The 17,444-nt window shown below is 48.2% G+C and overlaps 1 protein-coding gene across 5 annotated transcripts in view; it reads right to left on the bottom strand.

Annotated features, from left to right (window-relative positions):
• The window catches only part of pkp4 (plakophilin 4), a 322,789-nt gene that overhangs the window by 77,029 nt on the left and 228,316 nt on the right, over positions 1 to 17,444 (bottom strand). For all 5 annotated transcript variants that reach the window (XM_038789587.1, XM_038789589.1, XM_038789588.1 and 2 more), the window contains exons 12-13: positions 1,191 to 1,374; positions 97 to 214 (exon numbers count right to left, since the gene is read on the bottom strand). In XM_038789587.1, coding sequence (XP_038645515.1) covers positions 97 to 214; positions 1,191 to 1,374 — 302 coding nt within the window. The remainder of the gene's footprint in view (positions 1 to 96; positions 215 to 1,190; positions 1,375 to 17,444) is intronic.

Below are 17,444 nucleotides of genomic sequence, written 5' to 3'. Positions count from 1 at the left end.
TTCAATAAAAAATTTTTAAAAATAAAAATTATGCAGTACTTAAAATCAAATTACAAGAATGAGTAAAATTACTATTCAAGTAAGCAAATCACAAACCTTGCTATCATAATCTGCACTGTTAACGCACATCTGGATAACATGTAGTAACGAATCCACCAACCCCTCACAAGATCGGATCTTCTTTCGAGCTTCTTCTCCTGCAGAGCTAAGATTTCTGTAAAATGGCAAACTTGTTAAAACATGGCTCAAAGAACAAAGAAAGATACAGCAGAGGAACAGGACCATCGGCCCTCCAAGCCTGTGCCGATCATGATGCCCTAACTTAAAATAATCCTTCTGCCCTTCCTCTGTCCGTATCCCTTTATTTCCTCCCTATTCATGTATCCATCCAGTAGCCTCTTAAATGTTGCTAATGTGCCTGCTTCCGCCACATTATCTGGCAGCGTGTTCCAGGCACCCACTACTCAGTGAAAAGCTTACCCTGCACATCTTCCTTAAACTTTCCCCCTCTAACCTTGAACCTGTGCCCCCTTGTAATTGACACTTCCACCCTTGGAGAAAGCCTCTGACTATCCACCTTGTCTAAACATCTCATAGTTTTGTAGACCTCTATCAGGTCTCCCTTCAGTCTCAGTCTTTCCAATGAAAACAATCCTAGTTTATTCAACACATACCAATAATGATAAATATTTCATTGAATTATAAACATTTTATTGAATTAAAGATAATGAAATTAGATAAATAAATGAAGAAGAGCACTTGCACAAGGCATTGATTACCCACGGAATTGAACTCTAGGAGAGTTAACAATTGTTGAGTGGTGATAAAAAGAGGGGAAAAGTGGCAGAGAAAATGAGTGAGAAACCAAACAAAAAACAATTTTAAAACTAAAGCTATTTAATCTTACCTCGACAAATCAATTCTTTGAAAATGGAAAAGTTTTGTACTTGAATACTTAAAACTGCTTTTTAATTTCAATTCTTCAATATAATATAATAATAAATCGCTTATTGTGACAAGTAGGCTTCAATGAAGCTACTGTGAAAAGCCTCTAGTCGCCACATTCCGGCACCAGTTCGGGGAGGCCGGCACATATTACCTGGTTTGGTACGAAAAGGTATTGTTTTACCAACGGCGCAATATGTTTCTATATTTATGACCATTTGGCTGAGGATAATTTACTTATTTACCGTAGACATCCGGTAGTATTTCGCAGAACTAAAGAAGTGTGGAATTTCACTTTTCTGTCTTCATCAAAAGAGGAGCTGCTCCACCCAGAATGAGGTATCACCACACTATTTGTGAGAGTTGTTAGAGCATCACGAATAATTGGCATCTTCACTGCATCACATGAAGACAAGTTCCAGAGGACTCCTAAAACATATCGCAACATATATTAATTTCCCAGCACTTATTAGTTTGATAACTGCAGAGCTGTTATTATCTTCTCCCTAAGAGTAAACAACTTTCAAATCTTAGTCCTGAATGGGATGGCGCGTCTATGCATTGAGATGCACGAAATATCACAATTGCATGGGACATGCTGAATGGACCAGAGGTTCTTTTCTTGTTCATAAGAAACAATTCACAGCTGAATAAAGAGAAACTGGAGTAGAAGTTCAACATGAATTCTCGGATTGCCCACTGTAATTTGGGTATATACATACTGGAGAAATAGCTAATGACTAGTTATGCTATTTCTCAGAGTTTTCTCTGCGGCAGTTATGGTGGACAGTTATGGGAGAACCTGACAAACATTGTGCAAAATTTCAACATTTAAATTAGTTATCTCTTTCCTTAAAATGCTGACAATAACAGAGATCAGTGTTAATTTCCAGTTACTTTTTGGCGATTGAAAGCTTGGATTGCAGATATTCATTTTAGTTACTCAAATGTATACAACCCCAAGAAACTGCAAAAGGAATTCTTAATTAGTACATGACAGGTGAAATATTTGTCGTTGATAACTACCAGAGTAGCCAGGATTAATGAAATACGAAATCCCAAATTACACTCAAACCTTTTCATAAAAAATATGAAAAGGAAGAGTTGCAAATCCTCAATCACATTTTCACTTGGAATTGGCATTAAATTCCTCCATGTTGTAGTCCATCTTAATTGTCACTAGGTTTTTGGAATGCAATACAACACACTTCCTCCTAGTAATAGGATCAAGCACTCACTCTTAACTTTTGACCTTGGTAGTCACATACAACCCAACTAGACAGTGGATGGCCCAGATAGAGAAGGAGATCTGAAATTGGGGTTCTATTCAAGAGTCTGAAAACTTTCCTGAAACCTCCTTTTTCTGCGACATGAATAAAGAATAAAGCACAGGAACAGGCCCTTTGGTCCGCCACCTCCGCAGGTTCCATATATTTACCACCCTCTGTGTAAGAAAAAAACCTTGCTTGCACATCTGTTCCCCACACACTTTAAACCTATGTGCCCTCGTACTTGACTCTCCTACCCTAGGAAAGAGCATCTGACTATCCACTCTGTTCACGCCACTCAATCTTGTAGACCTCTATCAGGTCGCCTCTCAACCTCCGTCATTCCAGTGAGACTGGGTTTATCTAACCTCTCCTCATAGCTAATGCCCTCTACACCAGACAACATCCTAGTAAACCACTTCTATACCCTCTCCAAAGCATCCACAACATTCTGGAAGTGTGGTGACCAGAATTATATTCAGTATTCCAAATGAGGCCTAATAATAAAAATTGCTTATCGTCACAAGTAGGCTTCAATGAAGTTACTGTGAAAAGCCCCTAGTTGCCACGTTCCGGCGCCTGTTCGGGGAAGCTGGTACGGGAATTGAACCTGCGCTGCGGCTTTGTTCTGTATTACAAGCCAGCTGTTTAACCCACTGTGCTAAACCAGCCCCTCAGCTAACTAAGGTCCTGTACAGCTGCAACATGACTTGCCAATTTGTATATTCAATGCCCTGACCGATGAAGGCCAGCATGCTGTAAGCCTTCTTGACCACCTTACCCACATGCGTTGCCACTTTCAGTGATCGATTGGCATGCACGCCCAGATCTCTCTGCCCGTCAGTACTCGCAAGAGATCTGCCATTTATTGTGTAATTCCTACATGCATTGGACCTTCCAAAGTGCATTACCTCACACTTGTTATTCCTTTCACTTATTAATTATTTGATACTATATTTGTAATCAGTTAAGGTAAAGGGTAAAAATGGCAGGAGATCCCAGACCCGTGTTCTGCTCCTCGTGCGCAATGTGGGAGTTCAGGGACGCGGCCGATGCCCCTGACTTCTTCATGTGCGGGAAGTGTGTCCAGCTGCAGCTCCTGTTAGACCGCATGACGGCTCTGGAGCTGCGGATGGACTCACTTTGGAGTATCCGCGATGCTGAGGAGGTTGTGGATAGCACGTTCAGTGAGTTGGTCACACCGCAGATTAGGATTGGTGAGGGAGATAGGGAATGGGTGACCAAAAGGCAGAGAAAGAGCAGGAAGGCAGTGCAGGTGTCCCCTGCGGTCATCTCCCTCCAAAACAGGTATACAGTTTTGGATACTGTTGGGGGAGATGACTCACCAGGGGAAGGCAGTAGTAGCCAGGCTCATGGCACCGTGGCTAGCTCTGCTGCACAGAAGGGCGGGAAAAAGACTGGCAGGGCTATAGTCATAGGGGATTCAATTGTAAGGGGAGTAGACAGGCGTTTCTGTGGTCGAAAACGAGACTCCCGAATGGTATGTTGCCTCCCGGGTGCTCGGGTCAGGGATGTCTCCGATCGGCTGCAGGACATACTGAAGGGGGAGGGTGAACAGCCAGTTGTCGTGGTGCATAAAGGCACCAAGGATATAGGTAAAAAAAGGGATGAGGTCCTACAATCAGAATTTAGGGAGTTAGGAGATAAGTTAAAAAGTAGGACCTCAAAGGTAGTAATCTCAGGATTGCTATCAGTGCCACGGGACAGTCAGAGTAGAAATTCAAGAATAGTCAGAATGAATACGTGGCTTGAGAGATGGTGCAGAAGGGAGGGGTTCAGATTTTTGGGACATTGGAACCGGTTCTGGGGGTGGTGGGACCATTACAAACCGGATGGTCTACACCTGGGCAGGACTGGAACCAATGTCCTAGGGGGTGCTTTTGCTAACACTGTTGGGGAGATTTTAAACTAATGTGGCAGGGGGATGGGAACCAGATTAGGAAGTTAGAGGTCAGTAAAGAAGCAGCAACTAAAGCCAGTAAGGTATGAGACAATAAACTCAATGTGACTAAGGGGAAGAGTAGACAGGGAAGAGATGATGAACGCAAAAGTGGTCTGAGGTGCATTTGTTTTAATGCGAGAAGTGTAGCAGGTAAGGCAGATGAACTTAGGGCTTGGATCAGTAACTGGGAATATGATGCTATTGGTATTACTGAGACTTGGTTGAGGGAAGGGCAGGACTGGCAACTGAATATCCCAGGGTATATATGCTTCAGGAGGGATAGAGAGGGAGGTAGAAGGGGTGGAGGAGTTGCATTGTTCGTCAGAGATGATATCACAGCTGTAATTAAGGAGGGCACGATGGAGGATTCGAGCACTGAGGCAATATGGGTTGAGCTGAGAAATAGGAAGGGTGCAGTAACATTGTTGGGACTTTACTACAGGCCTCCCAAAAGCGAGCATGAAGTAGAGGTACAAATATGCAGACAGATTATAGAAAAATGTAGGAGCAATAGGGTGGTTGTGATGGGAGATTTTAACTTCCCCAACATTGAATGGGACTTGTGTAGTGTTGGAGGCGTAGATGGGGCAGAGTTTGTAAGGAGCATCCAGGAGAGTTTTTTTAGAGCAGTATGTAAATAGTCCAACTCGGGAAGGGGCCATAATGGACCTGGTATTGGGGAATGATCCCGGCCAGGTGGTTGATGTTTCAGTCGGTGATTACTTTGGGAATAGCGATCACAATTCCGTAAGTTTTAGAATACTCATGGACAAGGACAAGAGGGGTCCGAAAGGAAGAGTACTAAATTGGGGGAAAGGCAGAGTATAACAAAATTCGGCAGGATTTAGGGAATGTGTATTGGGAGCAGCTATTTAAGGGTAAATCCACATTTGAAATGTGGAAGTCTTTTAAGGAAAGGTTGATTAGAGTGCAGGACAGACGTGTTCCTGTGAAAATGAAAGATAGAAATGGCAAGATTAGGGAACCATGGATGACGGGTGAAATTGTGAGACTAGCTAAGATGAAAAAGGAAGCATACATAGGATCGAGGCAACTGAAAACTGATGAAGCTTTGGAGGAATATCGGGAAAGTAGAACGAATCTCAAACGCGCAATAAAGAGGGCTAAAAGGGGTCATGAAATATCTTTGGCTAACAGGGTTAAGGAAAATCCCAAAGCATTTTATTCGTATGTAAGGAGCAAGAGGGTAACTAGAGAAAGGATTAGCCCACTTAAAGACAAAAGAGGAAATTTATGCGTGGACTCAGAGGAAATGGGTGAGATTCTTAATGAGTACTTTGCATCGGTATTCACAAAGGAGAGGGACAAGACGGATGTTGAGGCTAGGGATGGATGTTTAAATATTCTAGGTAAAATTGTCATACGAAAGGGGGAAGTTTTGGGTATTCTAAAAGACATTAAGATGGACAAGTCCCCAGGACCGGATGGGATCTATCCCAGGTTACTGAGGGAAGCGAGGGTCGAAATAGCTGGGGCCTTAACAGATATCTTTGCAGCATCCTTGAGCACGGGTGAGGTCCCGGAGGACTGGAGAATTGCTAATGTTGTCCCTTTGTTTAAGAAGTGCAGCAGGAATAATCCAGGGAATTATAGACCTGTGAGCTTGACGTCAGTGGTAGGCAAACTGCTGGAGAAGATACCGAGGGATAGGATCTATTCACATCTGGAAGAAAATAGACTTATCAGTGATAGGCAGCATGGTTTTGTGCAGGGAAGGTCATGTCTTACAAACCTAATAGAATTCTTTGAGGAAGTGACAAAGTTAATTGATGAGGGAAGGGCTGCAGATGTCATATACATGGACTTCAGTAAGGCGTTTGATAAGGTTTCCCATGGCAGGTTGATGGAAAAAGTGAAGTCGTATGGGGTTCAGGGTGTACTAGCTAGATAGATAAAGAACTGGCTGGGCAACAGGAGACAGAGAGTAGTGGTGGAAGGGAGTGTCTCAAAATGGAGAAGGGTGACTAGTGGTGTTCCACAGGGATCCATGCTCAGACCACTGTTGTTTGTGATCTACATAAATGACCTGGAGGAAGGTACAGGTGGTCTGATTAGCAAGTTTGCAGATGATACTAAGATTGGTGGAGTTGCAGATAGCGAGGAGGACTGTCAGAGAATACAACAAAATATAAATAGATTGGAGAGTTGGGCAGTGAAATGGCAGATGGAGTTCAATCCAGGCAAATGCGAGGTGATGCATTTTGGAAGATCAAATTCAAGAGCGGACTATATGGTCAATGGAAGGGTCTTGGGGAAAATTGATGTGCAGAGAGATCTGGGAGTTCAGGTCCATTGTACCCTGAAGGTGGCAACGCAGGTTGATAGAGTGGTCAAGAAGGCATACAGCATGCTTGCCTTCATCGGACGGGGTATTGAGTACAAGAGTTGGCAGGTCACGTTACAGATGTATAGGACTTTGGTTCGGCCACATTTGGAATACTGCGTGCAGTTCTGGTCGCCACATTACCAGAAGGATGTGGATGCCTTGGAGAGGGTGCAGAGGAGGTTCACCAGGATGTTGCCTGGTATGGAGGGTGCTAGCTATGAAGAAAGGTTGAGTAGATTAGGATTGTTTTCGTTGGAAAGACGGAGGTTGAGGGGGGACCTGGTTGAAGTCTACAAAATTATGAGAGGTATGGACAGGGTGGATAGCAACAAGCTTTTTCCAAGAGTGGGGGTGTCATTTACAAGGGGTCACGATTTCAAGGTGAGAGGGGGAAAGTTTAAGGGAGATGTGCGTGGAAATTTTTTTACGCAGAGGATGGTGGGTGCCTGGAACGCTTAACCAGCGGAGGTGGTAGAGGCAGGCACGATAGCATCATTTAAGAAGCATCTAGACAGGTATATGAATGGGCGGGAACAGAGGGAAGTAGACCTTGGAAAATAGGAGACAGGTTTAGATAAAGGATCTGGATCGGCGCAGGCTGGGAGGGCCGAAGGGCCTGTTCCTGTGCTGTAATTTTCTTTGTTCTTTGTCCGGATTAAACTCCATCTGCCATTTCTCAGCCAAATATTCCAACAACTTTATATCCTGCTGTACCCTCCGATAATCCACTTCACTATCCGCAACTCCACCAATTTTTGTGTCGTCTGCAAACTTACTAATCAGATGGTTAGTAACACCCTTTAGTAACTTGGTGAAGTGGTCATTATGTATGAACCTAGACAGTGAGCACTGTTGTTGAAGGCTTGTTTTTTTTACCCAATAAATAACTTGAAATTACCAGCAGAGACCACTACATAATACTGAAAAACAGAAGCTGCGGGTGATTCTTGTTCCATAACCAAAAATGCAACCCCAAGCTGAGATTTGCAACTTGCTAGTGTTGGAACACAATTTTTTTATGCAAAAGGTACATTTATTTTATTAAGTGGAGACAACACATTTGGAAGGATTGCATTGTAGAGCTAAAAAGAGACTGTCTAAACACCTTGTATAAAAAAAAATTAAGAGCCTGCTTTAGAGGGCAAATAGTACATCCTCTCAGACAGTAATATAGTCAGTGATAAAAATCACCACAAGGCGAGTCCACGTCCCAGTGTCTGCAGACAGATCGGCCAGATCATGGGACCACCAGGAAACCTCTTCTCTGACCACCTAGGCCCACAGTGGGCCACCAACACCTGACAGATTCTCAATCAGTACAAGTGCTTGAAAGTTCCTGCTTAGGCTGGCTGGTGTTGATATGAAGGCACTGGAAAACAACAAAGTATAAACTGGGAGGAAAATTCCCTGGATCAGGGTGACCAGTGGCTGGGAGGAGTAACGTCTTCCCTTTGCTATTATCTCTACCTAAACTGAACGAGGGTGATCTCTCACTTGTGTACTGCCATCCTTAATTAACAGAGCTACTCCACCACCATTTCCTAGCTTCCTATCCTGCATGAAAAGTCAAATACCCTTGAATAATTAGGTCCCGGCCTTGGTCACCTCTCTGAAATGGCTATTAGGTCATGCATTCTATTTGTGCTATCAATTCATCTGTTTGTGACAAATGCTGCGCACATACAGATGCAGTCTTTAATTCTGTCTTTTTACCATTCTTGCAAATTCTGGACTTATCAACTGGTGTATTTTAAAGACCCTTTGCTCTGCCTTTCCTGCCAAACGTGGTTATCATTACCTATGCGACTCCCCTGCTCTATTTCCTTGCCATTTTTCTTTATTTCACCATATCTCTCCTCACATGATCCCTTGCTCCACACTATTTAGGATAAATTCCAGTCTACCATCCTGGTACTGCCCAGAATATTGGTCGTAGCATGGTTCAGGTGAAGGCCATAACAACAGTATAGTACCCACTTCCTCCATGGTGCCGCATGAATTGAAACCCATTTCCACGCCAATCTTTGTGCCATGTTTTCAACTTGTTAATCTTACTTACCCGTTGTCAGTTCACTCTTGGTTCAGGAACAATAGAGATCATCACCGTTGTAGTTCTACTTTTTAAATTTAGCTCCGAGCTGCTCATATGCCTCAAGCAGAAACGCTTTCCTAGTCTTGCCTATACTGTTGGTACCTACATGGACCACAACAACTGAATTCTCCCCCTCCCACTCCAAGTTCCTGTACTGCCCACAGCAAATGTCCTGAACCCTGACACTGGGCAGGCAATACAGCCTTCCGGAGACTTACCCGTGGCTGTAGAGAACAGTATCCATTTCCCTAGCTACAATATTTACAATGCCACCAGTTGAACGGCTCCCTGCACCACCGTGTCATGGCCAGTTTGCTTCAAACTTGCAGCCACTGCTCTTTATCCACACAAGCTGGAAGAACCTCAAACTTGCTGGACAATTGCAAGGACTGAGGCGTTTCCATTTCTAGCTTCTCAATCCCCATACTTGCCTCAAGCATTCACACTGTCTTGTCCCTGATCAAATCAAAAGACCCCATATTAATGGGTGTAACCCCCCTCCTGGAACAGGTGTGGGATTCTCCGGTAGTTGACGCCGAAATAGCGTTCGGTGTCTGGCTAGAGAATCACCGTTTGCGCCGAAATTGGGAGCAGCGGCGCTTTTGTGATTGTCCACACCCTCAAAAACGGCGTGCTCAAAGAGTACGCCGCACGCCATCGGGATGGCCTCAGGATGTCACCCAAGGCCCTCCCCCGATGGGCCAAGTTCCCGACGGCGTGGAACACAACCTTTATTTTTCATAAACTGGGGGGGGGGGGGGGGGGGGGGGGTGGGGGGGGTGTGTTCCGCTGGCAGGGGGGGCATTTGGCAGGGTCTGGTGGGGGGTGGTCCAGGGCTGGCGAGACTGGTTACAGGGGGCCATTTTTACTGCCGCAAAACCCCACTGTTCCCATGCCGCAGTCAGCGCTTAATCTGCAAATCGGAGAATCCACTCCAAGATCTCGCTAACTTCTGCCCTCCCGAATGCATTGCAATGTTGGAGGCTTGGCCTCCAGTTCATTAACTGTGAGCTGGAGTTCCACAAGCCACAGATAGTTACATCTGTGGATGCGATGGATCACATAGGCTTTCACCAGCTCCCACATGTTACAGCTGCCATCCACTCGGTGTTTAATTAATTATTCAAAAAAAAAAATCACATTTTAATTAATGCTCCTTGTCCTGTCTGAGCAGATGTTATAATTTCAATTAATGTAACACTTACCCCAATTAAAATCCCCTAGTTTAGATGAGGGCGATAGAGAAAATGCTCACCAATCAATCACTTGCATTCTTTCCTGTTACGTTACACTTTGATTTTCTTCAGAATGTCCTGAATCCTGAGATTCAACCCCCACCCTAGCTCTTTCAAATTCTCACCGCTGTCTCTACATACTATTTCTGGTGTGCAACTCATGTCTTCTACAGCTACTGGAGGCTGAAAAAAGGTTGAAAAGTGAGTACCTCTTTCCTCCTGTACCAAATGCTCATGTGAACCAAATTCCGCACTTTGCACTTGGTCTACATCTCGCTCACTTGCTGTCTGCTCTCCATATGTCCCCTTATTCCGTGCGGTTTGAAATCTTTCTCCATGGCCTCGAATTGCACTGACCAGTTATTTTAGTCTCTGGGACATTTTTGTTTCAGAATAGATCTTGAAAATCGTTTACAGCAAGAGACCATTTGGCTTACTGCATCTATAATAGTACAGGAATGAAAATATGGTTCTGGAGACTGTGCAATTAGTCCTAATTGCAACACAATGGAGATACAGAAGAGATCATGAAAGATAATATATTTCCAGTACATGAAGAAAAAAATTAAGAAAAACTGAACTTTGGCAGCTTTGGTAAAATGAAGAAAAATGAAAACGATTACATGATAGATAAAACAGCATACATATGAGACTGAAGATGGCATGAGGCTGAAGATGGCATAAGGATTATGAATAAATCAGTTTCTTGTATTAGGTCCAGGAATACAAGAGACATTGGAATGTGGCCAGAGAAGTATTTATATATTAGACAGAGTTGGGCTATATAAAGAGTTACTGAGAGGAAAATGACTTGGCACGACAGAGGAAACAGAATTTCCTGGAGCCAACTTAATGGTGGGAGCAGCATTTAAGTCAGGGGATAAAGAGCCAAGAATTTCACAGAGGAAGGACTAAAGCTAAAACAATAAAGACAAGCAGCAGTCATTGTTGGTTGGATGGGTGGGAAACGAACTTCAATAAATTTGAGTCTTTGAAAAATCCTAAAAAAACACACTTTTTTGGTTTCATTTGCAAAATGAATGAAAGAATAAACGGGTTCGAACACAATGGAAGTAGAATGCACGGATGGCATAGCATCTGAAGAAAGATACATGGAATCCACTGAATTCCTACAATGCAGCAGGAGGCCATTCAGCCCACCCGAGTCTGCACCAACCCTCTGAAAGAGCACCCCACCCAGACCCACACCCCACCTCATCCCCAAATCCCAGCTAACGCATGGCCAATCCACCTAACCTGCACATCTTCAGACTAGGATTATATATTTTTTTAATTATTAAAAAGAGGATCCATTGGTTATAATATTCAAAAATTCCCTGGACATGGGAAAAGCTCCAGTGGATTGGAAAAATACTAATGTAACAGAAAGCGGAGGGAGGCAGAATATAGGAAATTTACAGACCAGTTAATTTAACGTCTGTTGGCAAATTGTTAGAATCCATTATTAAAGGAAGTAATATCAGGACATTTGGAAAATCAAAATGCAATCTTTCAGAGTCAGCATGGTTTTATGCAGGGTACATCATGTTTGACTAATTTGCGAGAGTACTCTGAAGATGTAAAAAACCAAGTGGATAATGGGATCTTTTTGATGTAGCATATCTGCGCTTCTGGAAGGTGTTTGATAAGGTGCCACACAGAAGGTTAATATACAAGATTATATCACATGGGTTTAGGGGTAACTTATTAGCTTGGATAGAAGACTGGCAGATGGATAGGAGTCAGAGTCAGGATAAATGGGTCCTTTTCTGGATGGCAAGATGTAACTAGTGGGGTGCCACAGGGTTCGGTCCTTGGGCCCAAACTATTTACAATCCATATTAACGACTTGGATACAGGAGGTTCTGCAGACAAATTTGTGGGTGACACTAAAATAGGTGGGACGGTGAGTTGCAATGAGGAAATAAGAACCTTACAAATGGATAGGCGAGTGGGCCAAAATGTGGCAGATGAAGTTTAATGTGTGAGGTCAGCCATTTTGGTGGGAAAAATGGAAAGGCAACTTATTATCTAAATGTGGAGAGACTTCCGGGTTCTCCGGTGCAAAGGGATCTCCGGTGCACAAGTTGCAGAAAACTAGCATACAGGTAGAGCAGGTAAGAAAGAAAGCGAATGGAATATTGGCGAAAGGAATAAAGTATAAAAGGTAAGGAAGTGTTGTTTCAATTGTACACGGCATTTGTGAGACTGTATCTGGAGTGTTGTGCATGTTTTTTGTCCCCTGACATCTGGTTGCGGCTATGCGGAGCTAAGCCACACGTTCGGCTGCTCCCGCCAGGAACGGACTTTTGGGCTCTTTTAAGGGCCCCCAGCGGTACTTGCTCGACGGTTCCCGACGTGGGAAGCTGTCTGCAGCGTATCCCCAGTGGTCTTTTGTCTTGACCAGGAGCGGCGCCAGCAGAATAGCGGTGGCAGCACCTAAGAAAAAGCAGGGGAAGAGAATCAAGATGGCGGCCGGCGGAGGCCTCGAGGAATGGGCGCAGGTGCAGCAGGAGAGTCTCCAGCGCTGTTTTTAGGAGCTCAAAGTGGAGCTGCTGGACTCGCTGAAGGCGAATACGGACAAGCTGCTGGCGACGCAGACAGCCCAGGGGGTGGAGATCCGGGAGCTCCGACAGCAAGCCTCTGAAAGAGAGGATGAGGCCGCGGCCCTCGCGATAAAGGTGGAGATGCACGAGGCGCTCCACAAGAAGTGGCAGGAGCGGTTCGAGGAGATGGAGAACCGGTCAAGGCGGACAAATTTGCGGATCCTGGGCCTCACGGAGGGGCTGGAAGGGTCAGACCTGGGGGCCTATGTGGTCGTTTTGTTGAACTCGCTGATGGGAACTGGGTCCTTCCAGGGGCCCCTGGAGCTGGAGGGGGCCCACAGAATACTGGCCAGGAGGCCCAAATCGAATGAACCGCCACGGGCGGTGCTGGTGCGGTTCCACTGGTTCGTTGACCGAGAGTGCGTGCTTAGGTGGGCCAAGAAGGAGCGGAGCAGCAAGAGGGAGAACATGGTAGTGCGGATCTACCAGGACTGTAGTGCGGAGGTTGCCAAGTGGAAGGCCGGGTACAACCGGACGAAGGCGGTGCTCCACAGAAAAAGCCTGTGGGTCACCTACAAGGACCGGCACTTTTATTTTGAGTCCCCGGAGGAGGCGTGGGCCTTTGTGCAGGCCGAGAAGTTGGACTCTGACCGAGGGTCGGGGGTTTGTAAAGAACTGTGTTAACGTTTGGTGGGAAGGGTCTCTGTTTTATGCTGTTTCATGCTGTTTTAAGCTGGTTGTGTGTTGTTTCTAGGGTGGGTGGGGTGCTGTCTTTTTTTCCGGGGGCGGGGTCGGGCTGAGGGAAAGCGCGGGCTTTTCTTCTGTTTCCCGCGCTGAGGGTGGGAGGGGGCGGGGTCGGAGCTGAGAATGCGGCTTTTTTCCCCGCGCAAGAGCGGGAGGGGGAGGAGGAGGGTCTGCTGATGGGTCTGGGGGAGGAGGAGTAACCCCACGTTGGGAGGGGTTGGAGGTGTGGCGGGAGCTGCTGGGGTCAGCAGAAGTTAGCTGGCTCACGGGAGTGCTATGGTGGGAGTAACGTGGCTGGGAGGGGTCCTAGCCTGCAAAGGGGGGGGGGGGGGGGGGGGGGGGGTACCGGGTTGCTGCTGAGATGGCCAGGAAGGAGCTGGAGTCTGCAAGGGGGACCGAGCGAGGGGCGCTGGCCTGGGGCGGGCAAGGGACGGGTTATGGCTAGTCGGCAGGGGAGGGAGCCCTCTGATCCGGCTGATAACTTGGAATGTGAGGGGGCTGAATGGGCCGGTCAAACGGGCCCGGGTGTTTACGCACCTGAAGGGGCTGAAGGCGGACGTGGCTATGCTCCAGGAGACGCACCTGAAGGCGGCGGACCAGGTTAGACTGAGGAAGGGCTGGGTAGGCCAGGTGCTTCATTCGGGGCTGGATGCAAAAAAATCGGGGGGGTGGGGGTGGCGATTCTGGTGGGCAAAAGGGTGTCGTTTGAGGCGTCAAAGGTGGTGGCTGACAGTGGAGGGAGGTATATGATGGTGAGCGGCAAGTTGCATGGGGTGCGGGTGGTGCTGGTGAATGTCTATGCCCCAAATTGGGATGATGTGGGTTTTATGCAGCGCATGTTGGGCTGCATTCCGGATCTAGAGACGGGGGGCTTGATACTGGGGGGGTGGGGGGGGGGGGACACTTCAGCACGGTGCTGGATCCCCCATTGGATCGATCCATGTCCAGGACGGGCAGGAGGCCCGCGGCGGCTAAGGTGTTGAGGGGGTTTATGGACCAGATGGGAGGGGTGGATCCCTGGAGGTTTGCGAGGCCGAGGAGTATTCATTTTTCTCCCACGTGCATAAAGTCTATTCCCAGATCGATTTTTTTGTCCTGAGTAGGGGGCTGATTTCGAGGGTGGAGGATGGCAAGTATTCAGCCATAGTCATTTCGGACCACGCACCGCACTGGGTAGACCTTGGGCTGGGGGAGGAGAGGGACCAGCGCCCACTCTGGCGCCTGGAGGTGGGACTGCTGGCGGATGAGAAGGTGGGCGGGTGGGTTCGGGGGTGTATCAAGAGGTACTTGGAGGCCAATGATAATGGGGATGTCCGGGTGGGGACGGTTTGGGAAGCATTGAAGGTGGTGGTTAGAGGGGAGTTGATTTCCATCCGAGCCCATAGAGAGAGAGGAGAGCAAAGAGAGAGGGAGAGGTTGGTGGGGGAGATGGTGAGGGTGGACAGGAGATACGCGGAGGCTACGGAGGAGGGACTGTTGAGGGAGCAACATAACCTTCAGGCCAGTTTCGACTTGCTGACCACTGGAAAGGCGGAAGCTCAGTGGGGAAAGGCACAGGGAGCGGTGTACGAATATGGGGAGAAGGCGAGTAGGATGCTGGCGCATCAGCTTCGTAAGCGTGACGCGGCCAGGGAGATTGGTGGAGTGACGGATAGGTGAGGCAATGTGGTGCGAAGGGGGGTGGACATTAATGGGGTCTTCAGGGACTTTTATGGGGAATTGTACTGGTCCGAGCCCCCCGGTGGAGGCGGGGGTAATGGGGCGCTTTTTGGTCAGGCTGAGATTTCCGACGGTGGAGGAGGGACAGGTGGAGGGGCTGGGGCGCCGATTGAGCTGGTCAAAGGGATAGGTAGCATGCAGTCGGGGAAGGTGCCAGGGCTGGATGGGTTTCCGGTTTAATTTTACAAAATGTATGCAGACCTGCTGGGCCCTCTGTTGGTTAGGACCTTTAACGAGGCAAGGGAGGGGGGGGCTTTGCCCCCGACTATGTCACGGGCGCTAATTTCCTTGATCCTTAAACGGGACAAGGCCCCCCTGCAGTGTGGATCATACAGGCCGATCTCGTTGTTAAATGTGGATGCCAAGCTGTTGGCGAAGATCTTGGCCACAAGGATAGAGGACTGTGTGCCGGGGTCATTCATGAGGACCAGACGGGGTTTGTGAAGGGAAGGCAGCTGAACACCAATATACATAGGCTTCTGAATGTTATCATGATGCCAGCGGTAGAAGGGGAGGCGGAGATAGTGGTAGCATTAGACGCGGAGAAGGCCTTTGACAGGGTTGAGTGGGGGTACTTGTGGGAGGTGCTGGAAAGGTTTGGGTTCGGGGAGGGGTTTGTTAGTTGGGTGAGGCTGTTATATGAGGCCCCGATGGCGAGCGTAGCCACGAATAGGAGATCGGAGTACTTTCGGTTGTACCGGGGGACGAGACAGGGATGTCCCCTGTCCCCCTTGCTCTTTTGTGTTGGCAATTGAGCCCCTGGTATGGCGTTGAGGGAGTCGAGGAATTGGAGGGGTCTGGTGCGGGGTGGGGAGGAGCACCAAGTGTCATTATACGCAGATGACTTGTTGCTATATGTGGTGGACCCAGTGGGGGGAATGCCGGAGGTGATGAAGATCCTAAGGGAATTTGGGGGCTTTTCTGGGTACAAGCTCAACCTGGGTAAGAGTGAGCTGTTCGTCGTGCACGCGGGGGATCAAGAGGGGGGATTGGTAGTCTCCCACTGAAAAGGGCAGGGAGGAGCTTTCGGTACCTTGGAGTCCAGGTGGCTAGGAGCTGGGGGGCCCTTCACAAACTTAACCACACTAGGCTGGTGGAACAAATGGAGGAGGGGTTTAAAAGATGGGACATGTTGCCGCTGTCGCTGGCGGGCAGGGTGCAGTCCGTCAAGATGACGGTGCTCCCGAGGTTTTTGTTCCTGTGCCTCCCCATCCTTATCTCGAAGGCCTTTTTTTTTAAGGAGGGTCAATAGGAGTATTACGGGATTTGTATGGGCGCATGGGACTCCAAGGGTGAGAAGAGTGTTCCTGGAACGAGGCAGGGATGGGGGGGGGGCTGGCGTTGCCTAACCTCTGTGGGTACTATTGGGCTGCCAACACAGTGATGGTGCGTAAGTGGGTAATGGACGGGGCAGGGGCAGCATGGAAGAGGATGGAGATGGCATCCTGCGTGGACACGAGCCTGGAGGCGCTGGTAACGGCGCCCTTGCCGCTCCCTCCAACGAGGTACACCACGAGCCCAGTGGTGGCGGCTACCCTCAAAGTCTGGGGGCAATGGAGACGGCATAGGGGGAAGGTGGGGGGCTCAATGGAGTCCCTGATACGGGGGAACCATCGGTTTGTTCCAGGGAGCATCGATGGTGGGTTTCTTGGCTGGCATAGGGTAGGTATTAGGAGGTTGAAGGACCTGTTTGTGGATGGGAGGTTTGCGAGCCTGGGTGAGTTAGAGGAGAAGTTTGGGCTCCCCCCCGGGGAACTTGTTTAGGTACATGCAGGTTAGGGCATTTGCCAGGCGGCAGGTGGAGGGGTTCCCTCTGCTGCCCCCACGTGGGGTACGGGACAGGGTGCTCTCGGGGGTGTGGGTTGGAGGGGGGAGGATTTTGGACGTGTACCACGTCATGCAGGAGGTGGATGAGACTTTGGTGGGGGAACCGAAGGGTAAATGGGAAGAGGAGCTGGGTGAGGAGGTTGAGGAGGGGACGTGGGCGGATGCCCTGGAGAGAGTGAATTCCTCCTCTTCCTGTGCGAGGCTTAGCCTCATACAGTTCAAGGTGCTGCACAGGCCCCACATGACCGGGATGAGGATGAGTAGGTGTTTCGGGGGCGAAGACAGGTGTGCTAGGTGCTCGGGGAGCCCAGCGAACCATGCCAATATGTTCTGGGCATGCCCAGCGCTGGGGGAATTTTGGAAGGGGGTAGCAAGGACGGTGTTGAGGGTGGTAGGATCCAGGGTTGAGCCAGGCTGGGGACTCGCAATTTTTGGGGTTGCAGTGGAGCCGGGAGTGCAGGAGGCGAAAGAGGCCGGTGTTCTGGCCTTTGCATCCCTAGTAGCGCGGCGGAGGATTTTGCTTCAATGGAAGGATGCGAGGCCCCCCAAGCGTGGAGGCCTGGATCAATTATATGGCGGGGTTCATCAAATTGGAGAAGGTGAAATTAGCCCTGAGAGGATCAGTACAGGGGTTCTTTAGGCGATGGCAGCCTTTCCTTGACTTCCTGGCAGAACGGTAGGAAAGTAGGCCGGCAGCAGCCGGGGGGAGGTTTGTTGCGGGGGAAGGGAGAAATGTGTATATGTGTTTATTGAATATG

The sequence above is a fragment of the Scyliorhinus canicula genome, chromosome 2 (assembly GCF_902713615.1).
Source record: "Scyliorhinus canicula chromosome 2, sScyCan1.1, whole genome shotgun sequence".
Classification (NCBI taxonomy): Eukaryota; Metazoa; Chordata; class Chondrichthyes; order Carcharhiniformes; family Scyliorhinidae; genus Scyliorhinus; species Scyliorhinus canicula.
Note: the sequence above shows the minus strand (reverse complement) of the source record. Positions and strands in the feature narration are given on the sequence as shown.